General features: G+C 38.1%; 1 protein-coding gene across 3 annotated transcripts in view; it reads left to right on the forward strand.

Annotated features, from left to right (window-relative positions):
* Positions 1–10,768: 10,768 nt before the first annotated feature.
* The window catches only part of LOC150088805 (acetylcholine receptor subunit alpha-like 1), a 138,932-nt gene continuing 128,250 nt past the window's right edge, over positions 10,769–21,450 (forward strand). The window contains exons 1-2 of one of the 3 annotated variants that reach the window (XM_090370908.1): positions 10,769–10,851; positions 10,950–11,182. In XM_090370908.1, coding sequence (XP_090227034.1) covers positions 10,976–11,182 — 207 coding nt within the window. In that variant the 5' untranslated portion in view covers positions 10,769–10,851; positions 10,950–10,975. Of the gene's footprint in view, positions 10,852–10,949; positions 11,183–11,323; positions 11,412–21,450 lie in introns of those variants that run through there. The other 2 variants (XM_090370910.1, XM_090370909.1) reach the window with 2 other exon arrangements.

The raw sequence follows: 21,450 nt of genomic DNA on the forward strand, positions 1-21,450 counted from the left end.
AGAAGTGAACCTCGGTGCTATCATTAGTTCGAATCAATAACTAATCAGAGTTGGTTGTGGTCAGGAAGTACTGTACTTGGTCACACGTATGGATGTTGCGAGTTCAAATTCGAACGCAACCACAAAAAAAACTGATCACTGTCCTGTCGGATGCCATAAAAATTAAGTTGTAAACGCTTTTTTTTACCACTGGTTCCGAAGTGTAAAAAAGAAACTTTTGCAAAGTCAATATTTGATCGAGAATCCAATCATTCTGTACTCAGGAAGACAGTCTCATGTTATAATTATATTTACAGAAAAAATACGAGTTTTTAAGCATCAAAGATATCGACGAGAGTGCCATCTGGCGCAGGGTTTTTTCTACCTTCAGCAGAAATGCGAAAAATGAACAAAATCATTAGATTTTATTTTTAATAATAATAACTGTTATTTCAAATCAAAGATGAATTCTCTGTTGCTAAATATATATTTGATATTGTATTTTGTTATTTATCCTGATAATGTTAGAAGGACCAGGATTGTCACAAGGTTCGTTGCTCTTTGGTACTTTTACTTTATAAAAAAAAAACTCAATCTACAAATAATGAAAAAAAAATTGTAGTTCGACTCGACCACCGTATTTCTTATCACGTAAAGGAGGAGGTCACGTTACTTGTTAAAGCGACTTTCTCGGTTATCAACTCAGACGCGTGACCTCTTGCGATAGTGTTCATTTTTAAGTTGCACTGGCTACCAGAAGCACCATTGGAATGGTAAGAAGTAAAGATCGTGATTAATTTGGAGTGTAGCCAAAGTGTAGGCCCTACACTAAGACTCCTTTTCCATTCTGGCAATTTCACCTCTCCTATGAAAACTTTATTTAGCACATAAAAATTGTATAAAGGAATCTGGAAGTCTAGAAACAAAAGAGAAGAATAAAAACTTGTCTTAGCAATTTTTCGTCGTCCATTGAAGTATTCCTTGCAGTTCTGTACTAAAAACATTCATAAAACGCTGAAATATTAAGTAATATTTGAATTTAAATTATCCGATAAAATAGTATGAAAACGTATGAATATTTATGCTCAAAAAAACGTGGTTTTTTTTAGAAAAAGATTGTATTGTTAGAAATTGCTCATTTCATCTCACGAGCCAATTTTATGAGTTGCAGCACGAGACTTGAAATGTAGATTGTAGCACGAGGCTTGAAATGTAGATTGTAGCACGAGGCTTGAAATGTAGATTGTAGCACGAGGCTTGAAATGTAGATTGCAGCACGAGACTTGAAATGTAGATTGTAGCACGAGACTTGAAATGTAGATTGCAGCACGAGACTTGAAATGTAGATTGTAGCACGAGGCTTGAAATGTAGATTGCAGCACGAGGTTTGAAATGTAGATTGTAGCACGAGGTTTGAAATGTAGATTGCAGCACGAGACTTGAAATGTAGATGGAAGCATGAGGCTTGAAATGTAGATTTCTCTTCGATTGTAGAATACGGAAACCGTCATAGGCCATTTGATATTCTAAATATTTCAAATTTTGCAAAACATCTATAAAAAAAAAAAAAAAAAAATCGCAGTTTTATAGACAGTTACACCTGCCAAATTTTGCTCTCGTTTTTCTTTTATTTCAAATATTTCTTTAATAAAACAAAAAACAAAAACAGGACACGTGTGCCAAATACAGCATCTGCACCACCCAAAATTTTGAAATGCCTACCACATTTATAAACTTTTGTTTTTTAATGCGAAACAAGTAACCATAAAAGCAAATTTATCATCAGAGGGAGGCTTTTGTCACACGTGTCAAAATAAATTAAGTATCTCCTGTGTTGTCATTTGTAAACAGAAAGATTTCTTCTTGACAAACGAAGAAAGATATTAAGGAGAATGCACTTCGCTTTAAAAAAAAAATGACAGACGACGCAAAGTTGTACTCCGGGCAAACCTTAAAGTGGAAAGAAGCAGAAAATAATCAAGGAACTGCAGTGTATGGCAGTTGTGTTAAGAAGGTTCCGATGTTCCCTAATGCTGGTTTTACAAGACTTTAACTTTTTCTGTCTGCGTCCAAGAAATGTTGATTTAATCAGTACGCTACCCCCTAATAAAAATGTTGTAACGGGGAACATCTTAAATCTCTGGTTTGCTGTTTTTCTTTTTGAAAAAAGTTTGCGGAAACTGGGCATCCATTTTTTTTCTTTTTCTATTAGATTGATGACAGTTGATATTTCTTTAAGAATTTAATGAGACAACCAAGTTGGGGACAAAATAAACATTTCTGAATAATCCAGAGTAAGCGTTTTCCAATTTATAATAAGTAAAATTCCAGCTAGTCTCGATTTCTTTTAATTATTATTATTTGTTTTTATTCTATCTCCCATTAAATGGACAGGAACGAGTGTTTTTGTTGGTTTTTCATTCCAATTATCGTAAATATTTAAAGGTAGGATTCCAGTGCGTAATTTCTGACTCTTAACTATATTTTCATCTTGAATTTTTTTTATTTATTTTTTGTTTTTTTTTTTGGAAGAAGGAACTGGTGTATTTATCATTTAATATTGATGATTGAAGTTAATTGGATTTAACTAATAGAATCACGTTTGGTGGATTTCTGGATGGAAAAACTTTAATCAATATGATTACCATGGCAACAACAGCACAATCGTGTTGGTTTCCATGGTCACCATCTGGGGAAACTTAAAAAATCTGTAATGACATAACAAAAACTTTAAAATTAAAAAAAAATCATGTTTAAAAATTTATTAAATTATTAATGTTAGGTTAGTACGCGTGTTAAGAGCCAAGGACTCTAAGTCTATGAGGCGTCAGTATATCCTGTCTGCAATTGCGCTATTCTTTGGTCGGTTTGCTGTATTCTTGATAAAAAAGCAAATCATACTTCTCAGATATGTCACATTCCCTAGAGATTTGGGACAACTTTAAACGTCTGTCATTCAGTACAAGGGCTTCCACAGCTTGGCATATTTCTGGAGTGGTCGCTGTCACAGACCTTCCTGGACGTGGATCATTTTCGATGGACTCTCTACCCCACTTGAATCCTCCTACATGGAATCATGCAGAATCACCCTCCCCCTAAAAGGGGGAGGGTGATTCTGCATGATTCCATTGTTTGTCATTTCACTAATTTGAAGATCTGCATCTAGTTCTTTGACCCCAATAAGGCGATCTTCCAGGATTAATAGCAGGAAAAGTGGTAATTAATCAATATAATTACCACAGATTGCGCAGTTATATTGATTACAATTGTTACCTTTTTGGAGAAATTTAAAGAACCTTCGATTTTAGGGAGGAAAACTTTAAAATATCCATATTTCATTTAAAAATTAAATTACGTTATTTTATTAATGCCTAATACGTCTTAATTAGTATAATAAACGATATGTTTATTGTAATATATTAAATTTCAATCGATACAATCACCATGGTAAAAACTGCACAACCATTTTGGTTACCATAGTCACCTTCCAGAAAAATAAAAAATAAATCCATAATTGCTATTCAATTTACAGGGAATTAGACTATATTAATCTTTCAGAACCTTTTTTGATGTCCTTACAGGTATTTCTGCTTGTGGAAGATAATCGCAAAGCTGATTCAACTCTGAAAACTAAAATCACCAAGAAAGGTAACTGATGATTTGTAGGACACACATGGTCCATGAGATGGGATGGATGGTGAACTTGATAAAAGAAAAGGATATCGAACGATGCAGCTATCTTCACGGCCCGTTCAATGGTTGCTTGGCAACGTCCCAAAATGAATGCCATCTGAAGATAAGTCTATTAATTAGTGCCTTGTAGGATTCGATCGACTTATTTTTTTTTTCCCCACACAGCCTATAATCCATCACCCAGAATTAGCGTCACACAGAAGGGTGTGACAACGCTTTATCACTGCAAGAACTTCAGGTAAATAACTGAGCACGTGCGACAAATTCTAAGTAAGACACGTTGCAACATCGTCTTGGACAGTATGACTCAAAAAGTTTGGTCTTTCGTTCTTTCATAACACAACTGTTGATTGCAATTTTTGACTGGCAATAGATTTGGTATAAGATAAATAAGAAATCTTATTATAGGGACTTTAACCTATTAATAAATATAAATTAAGAAAGGATATTGGCAAGACAACGCAACAGCTTAAGATAACTGACATGGGCATCGTGATTCTTCAAGACAACGTAAGCTCTTGCGAGTGCCATCTTGGATTATGCATTCTGAACTCGACTAGTTAGACTTTTGATGGATGTTAAAAGGGTTCAAGGTACTCGCAGAAGATTTACTCGGAGGCATGCAAAAGCTGTTTGATGGCAGCTACGTGCACAGATTGCTGGTCTTGATAAATAGAAGAAGCCCATCTAATTGATATACGTAAATTAATGGAAAGAATTGATTAACAAGAGTTTATTAACGATCCGAACAGTGAGATCTGCACACGCACGCACATGCGCAGCAAGTTGACTTGCTGATTAAGGGAAATAAGTCCATCAAGGCAGCCGCCATCTGTAGCTAAAATCAATTTGAATAACTCAACAGTGTATTTAGAACTCAATATTGATCCAGTTATCCTGGCTGCTAAATTCTGCTGATTCGTGACAACTTATTTGATATTATAAAGTGGTCTGTAGTTACCATACTCTGTTGTCCGGCCCGAGTTCGAATCCTGTATAGACAGAAGGGGATTTTATGGTGTTTTTCAATTTTTATCTCCCGAAAATTGCCCTCATGGGTAGTACAGTTGGTGGGACAGTTATAAAATACTGAAAAAGCTAATGGAATTGAAAATGTTTTAAACTTTCTTTACTGTATATTAGGATTGATGAAGTAGGCGTACACCTCAATAATTATCTCGATTTTCATCACCTTCCTCAGATATGTTCAAGGGAGAATCCTAAGTTCTATTCATTAAACGAAAAATGCATTCACCATGAACCGTGGAAATGTTTCAAATCTACTTAATAATAACACTGGGATGAAAAACAGTATTAATTTTCCTATGTTTCTCACTCTCCAAAAACTTAGAAAACTTTATTCAATTCTCACGTTTTGTCCGAATTAAAATCTGCACAAGTCATAGCATGGATTCCATCAAGTGCCTGAAGTTGTCTAGCTCCAGATTTGAACCATTCTTCCATCAGAATATTTGTCAGCTGCCGTATTGTAGTGGATTTCTGCAAAGCCCAACTGACCTTACGAAACATATCCCAGAAATTCACAAATTCAGATCTGGAGAATTAGGCAGCTAGGAATTGGGTATTGGAAATCTTGGGAATGTTTTTCGAACCATTGAGATACAATTTTTGGGCGATGGACAGCTGCATTGTCGGCTTGAAAGAATCTATCGCAATCTGAATAAAATTGAAGCACTGTGGGATGAAGTTGGTCCAATACGACAGAAAGACATTCTAACGGTATGGGGCATCTTCGGTTGGTGCGGACTGGGTCTGTACCAACAGAAGATACCTCATACCATGATACCATCTCCAGCTGTTTGAGTGGTGGACACAAGGCATTCTGGATGCATGGCTTCATGCTACACTTTTATCCCACCAGTTTTGTCAAAAAAGGATAAATCGAGACTCGTCGGGACCCATGATCTTTTTTCACTGTTCCACCATCTAGTCTTGGTGCTAGCAACAAACTCCTGTAGAAGCTTTAAATTCCTTCGGTCTCGTTCTTGGAGAACTGATGTTTGGGAAATTATGAAGCTTTACACCTGTTCGGATGGATAATCTTCAAATAGGTCATCTTGACACAGTATACAACAGTTACATCTCTTCTGCAACTTCTGGAAGTATTTCTGATAGCGTTCCACAATCTCAAATTAGATACTAGTTTTAATAAGATGCCATTAAAACAAAGAAATATTTACTGAGATAATGGCTCATGCGATTCATAGACAATTGGTATACTTTTTTGATCGTGAGTCCAAAATCTAAACTCAAGGTCAAAATAAAAATCTAGACCTCCAATTTTTGCTGATCACAACTTTCTTTACATCCCTCCGAGTTCTGAATTGAATATTACTATTTTGAATAGTTTGTCTCCAACTGATAATGGAATCTAATCATGATAAAGTTGTCTCCAAATAGTCTCAAGTTTCAACAATAAAAACTCTTCTCAGCTTTAAATCCTTGAGGTTAATTTAAAGATACTCGCAAGAAGTTCTTTCTGTTTTTTTAGTATCTATCCTTAGTGTTTTAATGATCTTAAGTTAGATGATGATGTTCTCGTATAAACAAAAACATAATTTTTCTCTTTGGCAACGTCCAAGACGAGGGCAGGGGACATCGACCTGTCATGACACTTATAAATGACCTCCAGTCACAAAATTAACTTTCGCATCACAAAAAAAAGCTGGAAGGGGATCCTGTGGAAGAAAAGAGCATTTTTTCCCATCTGCAATTTCTCATTTAAGTTCAAGTGCTTTTCTGTCTCTTCTTTAAGGTCTCTGACTGTGAAAAATACTTAGCCACTTCCAGCAGCTGCACATTACTCAACGTTTGATCTTTTATCCGCAATTGTACTCTATGTAGTAAACACTTTGTTTTAATTAGTGTTTCTAATTGAAGTAACTTAATTAACGTGCCATAATATTCACAGTTAATGTATTTTATAAAGTCATTAGAGAAAATAACAGTACAAAAGCAAACAAACTGACTTCTAATTACATAATAACTCAGCATCCTTTGCTCTATCTCCAGTGTCTAATAAAACGACGTTGATGAGGAAATATTTCTATCTGCTACAGTGGTTCTCAGTAAAGAATGTTACAGTGAATATGGTCTGTTTCCTCTCTCTATCTCTCTCTCTGTCTCATAATTAAACATCCACATTCTCCTTCTGTTCATATCTCTTGGGTTTTTGACATCCATCGTTTAGGTAAGTTGATGTCTACTGTCTCTTGAGGATTGAATTGATCTTGGAACTGCATTAGACACCATCTGCTGAACATTAGTGCATCTCCACTTACCTCTTGATCGCTACTTGACCTGGAGGGATTACGGTGATGATTATGGGGTTGTTATATATTTCAGTACACTATCGGAAGGTTCGCGGACATAATTCGATTTGAATATGGAATTGCTGTTTGTGGCTCCTGTGTGGTTATGAATGAGCAATGTATCATTGCAGAAATCTTTTATTGGTCGATGTAGTAGCTTCAGGTTAATGGAAAATAAGGCCATTCTAGCCATTGACATAAACTTCGTCCAAAAGGTTGGTTTGTCTGTTTTACAGGTGGAAAAAATCTATGACCACTCTGAGGACCACTGTCTGAACTAGAATGGTATCTAAGAACCATATAGTAGGGGCGTTCAATGTGTTATCTACCTACCTATGAAGGAAATGAGCTAGAGGCAAAAATGCGCTTTTATTTTTCAATGTAACATCTTTGAACTTCAATACACTTGTTCAATTTTGTTGGCAATGCGGAAATACCAGAAACATAAAATTCTTTGTTCTGTCCATTAAATAACTCAGGAACAGCAGCCTTCAGTTCTTTATCATCATCAAAGCGACGTCCACGTACGTTTTTCTTGAGGTGTCGAAACAGGAAATAGTCACTGGAGGTCAGATCCAAGCTGTAAGGTGGATGGGTAAGTTCTGTAAAGTCTTAGTCTCTCAAAGAAGCAGCAACAGCATGTGACCTCTGAAAGTTTTCCACCTTTTTCTTTTATGACATCCCAGAGACTGTCAGCTAGTGTTCCAAGTAGCGGATGTACAAAATTCCCAGAGCATCCCAAAAAATAGTGGCCCATAATCTTGCCAGTTGAAGGTTTTGTTCGAAATTTTTTATGGGGGGGAAGAACCCTTGTGTTTTCATTGCATTTATTCTTGCTTGGTCTCAGTGATGAGCCTATGTTTCATCATCCACAAGAAATCTGGAGATGAAGGTTTTAGGATCCCTTCCATAAAGCTCTAAATCCTCCTCACAACACCGTACTCTGAATTTCTTCTGCACTGGGGTCAAAAATCTGGGGACCCATCTTGCACTGACCTTAGGCATCCCCAAACGTTAATGGAGGGTGTTTATGACTGTTCCATCAGATATGGGGAACCTTTAAACGTCTGTCATTCAGCACACGGGTTACCACAGCTTGGCACATTTCTAGAGTGGTTGCTGTCGCACTTGGATCATCTTCGATGGACTTTCTACTCTACTTGAATTATTTTAAGTGAAGGTACGCCGTTGTCATACACAGCCACCATCCTTTTGTGAATGGCCTTTGGCCCATTTCCTTCTTTGGTGAGAAACTTGACGACTTACAAATTTGAGCAAATCCATAATTGGATAAAGGGGGTCTTTCTTCTTTCTTTTGCAGCAGCACAACCTAAAAACACAGTGGGATCAAAATTAGTACGATTCAAGTTGAGATATGTAGGAGCGTGATAAATCATGGATCATTGAAATATAACTATTTAAAGTGCCCTACGTCCCTCGAATCGTCTTAAAAAATCATTATACCGTTGCCATGGCTACATCATTCTATTTTGCGTACTTTTTTGTCTTTTCCTCAACGTATCTTCCATTGCGCATTGGAACAAACAGATTTGCGAGTTCTAAATTGAGATTTTTTCGATCTTAATCTGAAATCGCTAACTATAAGATGGACATTTTATCCATCTTATTAGATGAAACGAATACCTTTCTTTTAAATGTCTATTGGAAGTTTTATTCCCAAAATACTTATTCCTTAAAGAGTTTAAAAGAACAATTTTCTAATAGCAGACAAAAAAAATCTGTTCCATTTGAAATTTCTTTATGTACTTATACAGCGAGGGAAGAAATAAAAAGCTCTTCTCACATCAGAGATATTCAGATCCATGCAAATTATAACTGCAACAACTGTAGCAATGTTCAGCTGACGTCACGAGGTAACGGTGTGTTTAAATTTGAATATTACCCTCGTCAGGGTCTTATACATCGCGTAATGGTGGGTTGCCTGTGGCTCGTCACTTGCCACAATCGATAAATATTTATGCCGCATTGATTTCTGAAATTATATCAACTTCCCAATACGTACATTTCAAAGCATAAAATACATCTCAAGAAAAAAGTAAGTCTCGTGAACTTTCTTTTGCTTAAATTCATCCGTGTACACTGAGAAGGAAAAATAATGACTCATCTCAACGGGTATAGAATGCGCTGAAAAATTTTGTACTTATCTTTCTATCCAGTAAATAAACTTTTATTTATTAAATATCTGTGATTAGTAAATGAAAGAGCAAGGGGCCAAAATATCTGCAGAAACTATCTCGTCAGAACCCTAGAAATGCGGCGGCTGTTCAAAATAAGTTTCTAAACTTTGTTAGTGTTAACCCAATTGATTGTTGCTAATGGTTGTGCAGCTGGAGGTGGATTTTTTCCTCTGTTCTTTGGCTGTTCCTGGATACAAAACACCACACATGCACCTGTTTTTTTTTTCGGCAATTCAGCACAGTTCCAACTTATTAATAAGGAAGCCATCTTGGATATGGATGGATAAGGACACGCATATAGCATGGTTGATGTGTGGAGGAGAAAAATACCTGACCATCCAAAAATGACAACTATTCTTAACTTTGTTTACGAGAAACTGAAAATTCCTGGTCAGAGTCAACTTACCCGTATAGCTCTTCTGTGCGCGGACGAAGCAATCTTTACAGGGGCATGATAAATAATGGTTAATACATGAACACCAATATACAGATTCTTGTTTGAATATTATGGCATTAAAACATCGATAAAATGGGGAAGACCATCTAAAACAAGAATCTATGTATTGGGATCAATGAAATATCGATTTTGAATTGAGATCGAGGCCATCATCCAGTCATCTAGATGGCCTCCATCTCAATTCAGAATCGAATATTTCATTGCGATATTGCTGAAGGTAATTTTTCTGTGAATGTAGCTTGTTGCATCGACTGTGGAATCAATCCACACTATCCCTAGAAGGACACTATAGCGTTCTAGGTCATGCTGTCATTTCCCAAATGCAGGGAGAATCAGGACAAGAGTAAACTCCTTGTTTTGTTGGATGTATATGTTAATAATGGATGGTAAAACATTTAGTGTGTTGATCGCTAAAATAGCATGGTGGGATTCATCTGAATGTGGGAAATTTATCAACCAGCGATTTATCTGAAGACAACTTCCCCAAAAGAGAAGGGAAGAGTTTTTGTATCACAAGTGGGATTTCAGTGGCCTTGAACATCATTTGCGTACTGGGATTAAATAACACGATACATGAAGAATTGGAGATCCCATTTTAGTAAAGATGTGGATCTTTTGGAAAGGGTAGAGAGAAGAGCCAAAGGATCTATTAAGGACATAAGGGGGTATTCTTAAAAAGACATTGAGTTCTGTAAATTAAATTGTGTGGCAGTCCCTCATCCTCTGGATGAAGTGATCGAGCAGAGAGATGAATGAACCAAACACCTAGGGCACAAATCGCACATTTCCTTCAGGTGATGTCCAATTCATCTCACCCTCGCATCACCTGTTGCTCACTGCGGGACCTCTCTTTTTATGATCTCAATCAATGCGTTATTTATTCCAGCAACTTCCTAACAAACTGGACCATCGCATCGTGAAGACCAGAAGCGTATTTAAAACCCGAACCAGCGACAAACTAGAATCAACAACCTCCCGACGACTCCCCAGCGAGGTCAAATGGGTCAGCGTTCAGCAAGAGCGACTGAAAGTTCACCTTGAGCGGTCTGGAGTAGATCATTGACAAGAGCAGCGCGCAGTCACATGACCCACCAGTATTTTGACGTCGTACCAGAGGGCGCACCAAGAGGCGGAGACGAAGAGATCTCGGCTCGCGCCTCTCGACTGAACGCTGGCATGTAAGGAAGTGTCGGTGAGTAAGAAATAAATGCTCAATTCTTCCGTTATGTACTCGCTTCTGTTTTGGCGATGGCTTTGCTGAATTTCTCGTCTCTTTCTGTCCATGTTTAGTCTGAGGAAGGCTGGAAGAGGGAGGCATGGTCGGAGCTTGTAGAGTCAGCGTGATAAGGACAGCCGTCATCCCTGTACTCCTGCTGGCGATGCACTGCGTGGCTAACCCTGACGCCAAACGACTCTACGACGACCTTATGAGTAACTATAACCGTTTGATCCGCCCTGTTAGCAATAATAACGACACTCTGACCGTGAAAATGGGTCTGAAACTCACTCAGCTCATCGATGTGGTAAGTGGTTTTCTTAAAATCATTGTAGGCTTAGTAAAGTCACAGTTTTCTCCATTGTAGGCAGCCGATAGACGAGTCGATTAGCCTGACGCCTTGTGGTGAGTGGGCGAGTCAACGATACGTATATTGCGGGCAATCGGCTCTGTTGCACGAGCGTGTGTGGTGCGTTGTAAAAACAGTAACGGCTCCCCGAATTATAAAATTGAAGTTGGAGATGGTCTCGAGATTTGTGAGTCACTTCTAAAGTTTTCTTTTGTTGTTAAATGTGCCATTTTGGTTGTGTGTTGATCTAAAAGGGAGGGATTTTATTTATTTTTATTTTTTAAAATCCCTCCCTTTAGGTCTGTTTACTGTATGCGTATTGATTAATCCGGATGGTTTATTCGGTTCTCTTTGATGTACTTTACTTTTCGGAAATTCGTAGTTATATTTTATTAAGGTATCTTAATATTTTGATAATGTAGTGTATGTTAAGTGTCGGCCATGTTTTAAGTGATTTTAAAAGCGATGGTTATTATGCCCTTGATGATGATTATGTCCTTTTGTCTCGAAGTGTCATTTTAATTGCTGAAGAGTGATTGTGTCCTCTACCTCCTTCTCTTCTCCCTCCTTCTATTCCAAGAAGGGAGAGAAGGGTGAAAAAGTCCGAGAGGGATGGATGAGATTTATATATGAGAGGGAGACCTAGTGGAGATAAACATAGAAGATGGCAAAAGATGAGCATACAGAAGAAAGATCCAAAGGAGAAAGAAAGACGAAAGAGACGAGGAAGAAAAACAGAAGAGGGGATAAGAAATAGAAGAAGGGAGAGGAGAGATCGAGAAACAAGAGAAAGATTACAAGAGGAGAAAGATGGAGAAAACATAGAGAAGGAGAAAGAGGAGAAATGCAGAAGAAAGAGAGGAGTTACTTCTAAAGGATCTTCTAATAGGGAATAGGAGAAAGAAGAGAAAAAGGAGAAATATAGGAGGAAGAGGAATTACTTCTAATGAATCTCGTGATAAGGGATAGGAGAAATAGAGAAGATATTCTTTGTTGTTATTTATGCCATTTTGGTTGTGTGTTGATCTAAAAGGGAGGGATTTTATTTTTATTTATTTTTTTTAAATCCCTTTAGATTTGTTTACCGCGTGCGTATTGATTAATCCGGATGGTTTATCGGTTCTCTTTGATGTACTGTACTTTTTAGAAATTCTTAGTTATATTTTATTAAGGTGTCTTAATATTTTGATAATGTAGTGTATATTAAGTGTCTGCCATCTTTTAAGTGATTTTACGAGCAATGGTCAGTCATTAATCTTTGGTTGTGCCGTGATAATTATGTCCTTTTGACTCGAAGTGACATTTTAATTGCTGAAGAGTGATTTTAAGTGATTGTGTCCTCAGATAATTATAACATTATATTCGTACGATGAATCTTCTGAATACAGTGCGTGTACCCCCTTCTCTTCTCCCCTTTCTTCTTCCCCTTTCTCTCCCAAGAAGGGAGAGAAGGGGGAAGAGTCGATGAGATATATAGATGAAAGGGAGACCTGGTGGAGATAGAGATAGCAGAAGGGGAAGATTAGCTAAATGAAATAGATATTAGCATACAGAAGAAAGGTAATGGTCCAAAGGAGAAAGAAAGAACAGATCTTACAGAAAAAAAGAGAAAGATCAAAAAATAGAGAGATCGAGAAATAGAAGAAAGGAGAGGAGAAGAAAAGAGAGAGATTAAGAAGTAGAAGAAAGGGGAGGAGGAGAGGAGAGATCGAGAAACAGGAGAAAGATTAGAAGAGGAGAGAGATGGAGAAAAGAAGGAAGCGGTAACGAGATATGCAGGAGGAGAAAGAGAGAAAGAAGAAATACAGGAGAAACAGATGAGTTACTTCTAAAGGATCTTCTGATAGGGAATAGGAGAAAGACAAGAAATAAAGAAAAAAAGAGAAATAAGAGAAAGAGGAGTTACTTCTGATGAATCTCCTGATAATGGATAGGATAAAGAGAGGAGATATTGATGAGAATATATATACACAAGAGAAAAAGAGAGAAAATCTATAAGAGAAAGGAAGAGATACGTGGCATGTATAAAAAGAGAGGAGATCTATAGGAAAAGGAGATGCGAGACATACAGGAGAATGAGAAATGATAGCTATAGGAGAATAGAGATGAAAGTGAGACTATAAATTCTGGTCCCACGTGATATTTACCAAAAATATCAGTTCAGCCATCGCCCCCCCCCCCCCCCGAGTCCTCAAATCACACTGCGATTGTAGGTGTGGTTGTTTTGCCACTGTTAAGAGACAGAGATAGGATAAGAAGAAGATTATTCACATAGGAGACGTAGAAAAGTATACAGCAGCAAGGTATTGATCTAAATGAGAAAGAGAGATTAAATATACAGAAGAAAGTGAGACTGAAGAAAAGAGAGAAACGTATGGAAGAAAGAGAGTGATGTACAAGGAAAGAGGGAAGAGAATAGACGCGCATCTATTATACAGAATGTTTAAAAGAAGTTTATAAAAGTAATTCCCAGCAGTAGTTTTTAAATTTGTTTTGTAATTTCGATGTACATTCGTACATTATTCTGCGCGCTCATTATTTGTTCCCAGATGGAGGGAAGACAATGAAAAATGTAATCCCGGCTCGAGATCCACTACTAACTCAGCAACGATACAAAAGAGCCCATAAAAGATCTTCTATCGACACGCGACACATTTTCCACGCAGTGTGGAAAACATCAGCCGTAGCCACTGCGACAGCCAAAGGGGCTTCGTATATAGTTTTAATAATATCTGACATCCTCTTCAATCGAGGATGTAGTTAGCCAATCTCAGATAGAGGGAATAGAAAAGAAAAGTAGCGAAGTTTTTGAAAAACAGAAGATATAAGTGCCGAATCACAATATTCTCAGAAAATCTCGTTGTTGTTGGCTAGAACCCTTCTAAATAAAACACGGTATATATTTTACCACATGATCTTAATGTTCTTCTGTTTGTCTTCTAATGATGCGTGGAAAAAAAACAGAAAATGAGAGGAGAAACCAATAGAAATGAAAGTGGAGTTTACAATTCCACTCACATAGAATGCACTTAAACAGATAATGTAATAAAGTACAACGCATTCTGTATTTCGTGCAAGTTCACAGGGCCGGCCCTCTTCCTGTACCTCAACTTTCACCCTTCCGATGCATTCCTTAAGAATTCGATCACTTTGGGTAAATACAGTTCACCAATCCGTAATAGTGGACCACTGCGTGTGTACCGAAGAATCGGAGCGTACGATGGAAACTCCGAATGTCTCGACTAATGACCTCACTGGGGGATTCCACGCTTCAAAGAGTACCATTCGATCTTAAAAATTGTTCTGATAGCGCAAGGAGGAGAAACATGACTTCATTGACTTCCTATGGATTGTCTAAAACAGTGGAAAAATCTTCGCTTGTGCGTTTCTTCTCGAAGAACTCTTTGGGCTGATGTTTCTTGAAAAGCATCTTTAGATTCTGATGATGAATTTTTATTTCGTTAAGATTTTCGCCAAAGATTAATGAGATGGATTTTATTGGGTGGATTTTACAATTCTATTGGGTTACTCACGTAGAAAGACATATGTTGGCATCTTATTAACAAGATCTCTGTATCGTAAAAATGGGGAATCTACACTATCTCGCTAAAAGTAATGGGACGCCTCACTGATGCAGAAACTTGTGTTTGACTTTCCGAAATCGTTGATGGATGCAAAAGAAACTATCTTTGGTAAACTGAATTAATTCTTCGCCCCTACAACTCACCAGCTCACAACACGCTTTCTTGTAATTCATTTTAACGATAAATAAAAGGATCTGTAGCTCTTTGAATGAAGAGTAGACCTTGGTAATTCCCTGGCGCTGCGCTTGCATAGAACAAGAGTGGTTATCCTCCCTGCCAGCTACACGAGACATAACTTGTGGGCTCCTGGAAAAGAGTGTGCATCTACGTCTGCGCTTAATCCTCGAAATGATTATCATCGTTTATAAGATGGACATTACGACAATCGTGACAACATCCCAGCACCGATTTGTTAAACCTTTGTCTTCTCAAAGAGGCAACAGTGGGAAGTCCGTTTTTCTTTGCTAATCCGAAGAAAGCTTTTCCTTCAAGAACTGCAACCATTGCCCAATCCATAATGTGCGAAGAGCCTCTTTAGTCTAAGCCTGGATGTCAGCCATTTCTTAAAGCTGCCTTAAAATATGGCGCCTTTCTTAAAAAACATCCAATATTTTAAGTCGTTCTGAATCCTGTATAGCGGGACGTTTCTTAAACCTTAGATGCGTGAAAATATTTTAAGTTCTGAGGATCACGAAGTCTTTGCAATGGAAAAAGAAACATTCCTTTGAGTCAGATAATAAAAATGATGGGCGCTGTTTAAAAGTAGGGATGTTGTTTATATTTGTGTGCGCATGTGTAAGTTTAATTTCTTTTTTAATTCAAGTATTTGAAAGTTTTAAAAATATTCTTAAATGTTCCATTAAGCAGAGCATAAACAAAATGTTTTAGAAGCTAGAAATCTGCCTTTCATGCGATATACACTACGTGTTCAAAAGTATTGGAGCATGCTAATGATGTAGCTGCGCGTGTTTGCTAACCACTAAAGCAACTTAGGCTATGAGGCGCTAGTATATTGTTTGTAATAGCGTATATTCCCTGGAAGAAAAACCCGAATTTCTGGGGATGGTAGAACCATGCAGTTCTCTCCCAAGACCCCCGAGTGATATTGCCACGTTGATGCTAACGATGTAGAGGGTATTATAATAGCGCATGCGTATAACTTGAATTACACTAACTGTCCAGAACTTTAGAAACCTTTTTCAACTAGCATCAACATAATTAAACGTACTGTATGCAAATGCTAGTTGGTACGATCACAAATTCCTTGGTATCAGATGAATATTTTACGCTTTCAAAGAAATATTCGAAAGATTCCACCAGAGTGTTGCTGCCAACAAAAAGAATAATCTGTGGAAAAAGATCATTTGTCCTGACGAGTCTTGATTTACACTTTTTTGGGACCAATGGTTGGGTGAAAGTGTGGAGTGAATCTCATGAAGCCATGCATCTGCATCCAGACTGTCTGGTGTCCCCCCTCTCTAGCAGCTGGAGGTATCATGGTATGGAGTATCTTCTGTTGGCACTGACTGGGTTCGCTCATACCGTTAGGAGGTCATATTACCTCCAATGAATATCTTTCTGTAGTATAAGACCAATTTCAGCCAAGGTTTCAAATACCCGTCTAATTCTTCAGATCTGAATCCAGTCGAGAATGTCTGGGATATGCTGGAAAAGGCAGTTTGGCTTCAAAGTTCTCTAGCGACCAGAATAGAGCAACTGACAAACATCCTGATGGAAGAATGATCAAATGTGGAGCTAAACTCCCTCAAAGACCTGCTGGAATCCATGCCACGAGGTGTATGGGCTGTAATTCGGCAAACAGTGGCCCTACTAGATACTGAAGGAAGGTGTTTGATTTTTTTTTGCTAGTGAGTGTACAGTTATTGGATAGATGAACGATTTAGTTATACTGGTCTACGGTTTAGCAATCGATTTCTCTACGTTGAAGATTCTATTTCTACCTCCAAATTGTTGGTGGATGCTTGACATACAACAACATTTTTGAACTACAACTACACCACTAGTATTTAGAAAGATTTGACAGATTTAAGAATCTGAATAAGAATCAAAAGGGAAACGGTGATAGGTCTGAAGTCAGAACGAGTCCTTGGTTTATTAATGAACTCAGCTATTGCAAACGCTTCTGAATTATTTAACTCTCTCCTTAATGTTGATATAAAAAGTTTAAAAACATTTGGAACAACAGCAGAATATATTCTTCCTCCGTTGCGGCAATGGGAAGTCCCTCTTCTGTCAGACAATGTGCCATGCCGTACTGCACAGCCAGTAGACTTCTTTGAAGACATGAACGTGAAAAAGCTTCAGTGACCCGTCCAGAACACCAACTTTAACCCTCTGATGACTGGAACTTCAGCTTCCAACCAGGACAACACGCCTGCAATCAATAGCTGAACTAGCAGCTGCGTAGAAGGAGGAATGAACCATAAAACATCCTTCCTTGTGTACAGCTAAGTTCAGAAATGCAGGAACAAATTCAAAATATAAATCTATTGATCTGGAGCAGTCACTAGTTGATGGAGGCATTAGGAAGGATTGAGTTGAGGAGATCCTTAATAAAGGAAGAGTCAGAGAAATACATCTGTTAAAACCTGCTTGGCATGTTCTTGAAAAACCGGCTAAATTCATGAGGTCATCAATACGACAGACGAGCCAATAGGGTGTATTTACATTTATGATGTGTTTATAATTTGATTGCTCTCATTATTGGGGTTAAAGGTCTTTCTACGATTGCAAACAGCACTGCAGAAGAGCTCTGAAGGGCCTGGAAATTATTGATAGAAATGAGTAGCTCTTCACATTAAAGAGACAAGTTTGGAACTGTTGCCTTTAGAGCCGATCTTAAGTCCTCACAAAGATGGCATTCAAAAAGGACATGAGAAGAGTCTTCGGGTAGTCCGCATCGACAGGAGATGGTATTGGAAAGTCTAAATTGGTAAAGTTAGTATATAAGAGGTAAACAGTGAGGGTAACGACCATTTTGTTGGTAGACAACGGAATTGTTTGTCTATGGTTCCTTTTTCTGTAGCATTCCATCTATTCTGCCAAATGTCGAGTGATAAATAACAGCATCTTCGTTCACTTTTGGGATCAGCTTGAGGATTAACAATGATTCTCTGAAATTTTTGGCTAATCAAAAAAATTCTTTAAAGGTATCCATTTGAACGACGTTGTCTTTTGTGGTCAGTATGATTCAAGAACCAAGAACAAGGCACAGTTGTCAATCATAGCTTTATTCCAAAGCATTTCAAAGTCCCAGCTATTCTTTCACATTTCCATAGCCTTCTTTAATATGAGCCCCTAGTGGGTAGCACAGTTTGTAGGCTCGCTGTCCTCCCTCACACCGGGTGGAAAACACCTGGATTCGAGTCCCGTCGATGACGGGAGGAATTTCTATGGGCCTTTTTCACAACGTGGCTGAGTTAGTCGGTATCAGCATGGGTTTTTCTACCGAAAACTCGAGATTTTCATCAGCAAACAGAAAATCTACATTAGAAAACACGCAATTTACAGACAATATACACGGACCAATATAGTCTTTACTCACTGATGCTCCTAAAATCCTACATCTTTAATATGAACAGATTGGACATGGACACGTGTTATTTCTTATTACCCTCGCCTGAGACAGACTAACTCAGCCACGTTGTGAAAAAGACCCATCAAAATTTCTCGCATAATTGACGGAATTCGAACTCATGTCTTTTCCACCCTGTGTGGGTAGGACCGAGTTCCTATCAACTGTGCTACCCAAGGCGGTTAAGGAAATTCTGCGTTTTACTTGAACAAACTGTTCAGGTATAATTCCAATTATTCTGGAACACCGCAATCATCATCCAGTTGTGAACTCTCCTCTCTGGAAGGCGGATTGGAAATTGGCAAGTCCTCATTCAGATGGAATTTTGTTCCACCATCCGCTGGCAAACTTCTATACATCTATCCTGCAACCATCCTTCCTCAATTTCAATTTATGCGTTTAGTCTGACCAATAGTAAGAATGCCATCAGAATTGAGCTTTCTCAATCCATTAAACACCTCGATCAGGTCACCTTGCAAGTGTTTAGTCTCTAGACGCTACAATTCACAGAAATGAAGCCTTTCTTGGTAAGACCACCCTTTATTTCCCTTCACCAATCTTCTTGCCTTTCTCTACACCGTTCTATCAGGACCACATCCTTCCTAAAATGACACCTCCAGAGACCTGTATGCAGTACTCAAGATGCTGCTTAACCATGGTCTTGTACAATAGGATAAGCTCCTCCTTATCAACGCACAATTACCACCAGATCTTTTTCATCCTTCACCCCCTTGAGCGCAGTACCACACAGTTGATAAGTTACTCTGGGGTACTGTAACCCATATGCAGTACCTTGCATTTATCAACGTTAAACTTCAACTGCCATTTCTCAGCCATGCCCATGTGGGTAGCACAGTTGGTAGAATCGCAAAGAACTCTCATGAGTTCTTTGCGATTTATAATAACAGTAGAAGGAGAGGTTGAATTACATTGGTCCACTTTGTCAGCAACCTGAACACGATTATCAACAGTTAACCCATCGACATCAAGTGGACCAATGTAATTCAACCTCTCCTTCTACTGTTATTATAAATAAAGAAGTTTTGTTGATGTTCTTGGCATTCTTTTCCAACACTTCTCGTAAAGTATCTTAGCTTGCCTAACCTCCACGTAAGTGTAACTTAAGTAAGGCTTCTAGTCATGGATCTAGAAGCCTGAGAGAGGTTTTGGGGACACGGCCCCAAAGAATATTCCATGGTATTCAGAACAAATAGTTGTTCGGAAGTAAAGTAACACCAAGCGCCAAAAAGGAAACCCAGTTTTTCTGATGCAGGGGAAGCAATATTCGTGATGTACTTATGCCAAAAAAGATCAGAAATGAGGATAATTCTTAGTAGAGATGTGTGATCTTTTCTAGAAATCTGGGTGTCATCAAAGATGAGTAAAGGAGCAGTAGACTGTATTTGGGAAATGTAGGGCAGTACTGAGCTTTATAAAGATTGAAGTTAGCTAGGTTATCTTTGCCACATTGGGGAATTACCTGGAGATTGGCATTTAAGGAATTGATGGTTAATATTCGAGAAGATGAAGCTGTTTGTGCAGGGCAAGGTTTCTCCAACTGGAAGTTACAATATAATATGCTATCCTCACTAAAACTATGGATTGGATTCTAGTCAATGGAAGAAAATCATTAACATACAAGAGAGTGGGTGAAAAGTTAGTCGTTGTGGGGTTTTAGGTTCATCGGCAACTTAGGCCATATTGCTCTTTTCTGGACAAAAAAAACCCAGTTTCCAGGAGAAAGATCATGCTACTCTTACCCATAAAAATTCCTCGCGTCATTGAAGGGATTCGAACTAAGGTCTTTACCACCGTTGTGGGGAGGACGGTAATTATACTAACTGAGCTACCCACGAGGGCCAATGAACCGTAGGGAATACCGTAATACCAGACCTTCTTTGGACCATAAATTGCAACCCATCCATCGTTGGTCATATTCAAACTGGGCGATACACAGATGTAAGGGATTCATTGAGACTTCCCGGTCGGAGAGAAAGAAGTCTCGAACTGTTTTCAACTTTGTAAGGTGTGATTACTCCCCATCTAAGGAGACCCATGAGATGGAATCTGCAAGGAAAACACTTGTCCATCAACTCTTCTTAATTCCAATAAGACCGTATTACAGCCATGGCTGCTGCCCAGCAAAGAATCAACGGATGTCCTTGTACAATTCAGGTGCAAGACTGGATTCAAAAATATAGCAGACGTCCTAGTTCTTCTCAGAGATAACAATAAATTCTAAAACGGCCATTTTGGTTATTCTACCCAATAAAAAGCAATGTGTCGTATTTCTCCTTAAGGAACAGTACTGTTTATTGGAAGTGGAAGACCAAGGCAACTCGTAGTGCCTTGTTTTGCGTGAGATCGATCGGTTTGCTTTTATCTACGTACGCAAACTTGGATTTTGTCAAAGTTCGCGCATTAATGCTCGATAAAAATCTTGATGTCTTTCTCTTGTACCCTATTCGCTAACTAGTTCCACCATCGTTTGAGTCTAATCCTGGTAAGCCATAAACATCTGTAGACTGTGATTAAATGCATTATGCAAATACGTGTTTCCTGAAACAACCGATGTGTAAGTTCTTAACAAGCCAACTATTGTTGGCTTGGAGAAGGTCTGATACTCAAGAAATCATTAGGCCTAATCTTAAGGATTTATTATGATTCGATAATACTGACTCACCCAGCACTTGTTTATGACAATAGGTGATATGTTAGTCCGGCCCTCACCTTGTTAACATCCTCCTGGTGGTTTTCGGCAGTATCATTTATCGATCTCTTCCATTGTAAGGTTATAACTCATATATTTTACTCAAATTAACACAAGCGTCTGTCAAAAAGTAAGATTCTTTACACAGAAGAGTCTGTCAAAGTACTCTTCCATTACTAATTAAATCATTATTAGCTGTGAGTAGTTAATTATGCAAAAAAGAACTAAAATCATGGATGTCTGAAATAGCTAAGAGAACTAGATCAAAGCATGAATGTACAATTGATGAGCCATTGATGAATAACTTCGAGTAAAAGAGTGCTACAGATAGCAATCT

Source organism: Mastigoproctus giganteus, chromosome 3, assembly GCF_048544385.1.
Source record: "Mastigoproctus giganteus isolate SK-2022 chromosome 3, ASM4854438v1, whole genome shotgun sequence".
Classification (NCBI taxonomy): Eukaryota; Metazoa; Arthropoda; class Arachnida; order Uropygi; family Thelyphonidae; genus Mastigoproctus; species Mastigoproctus giganteus.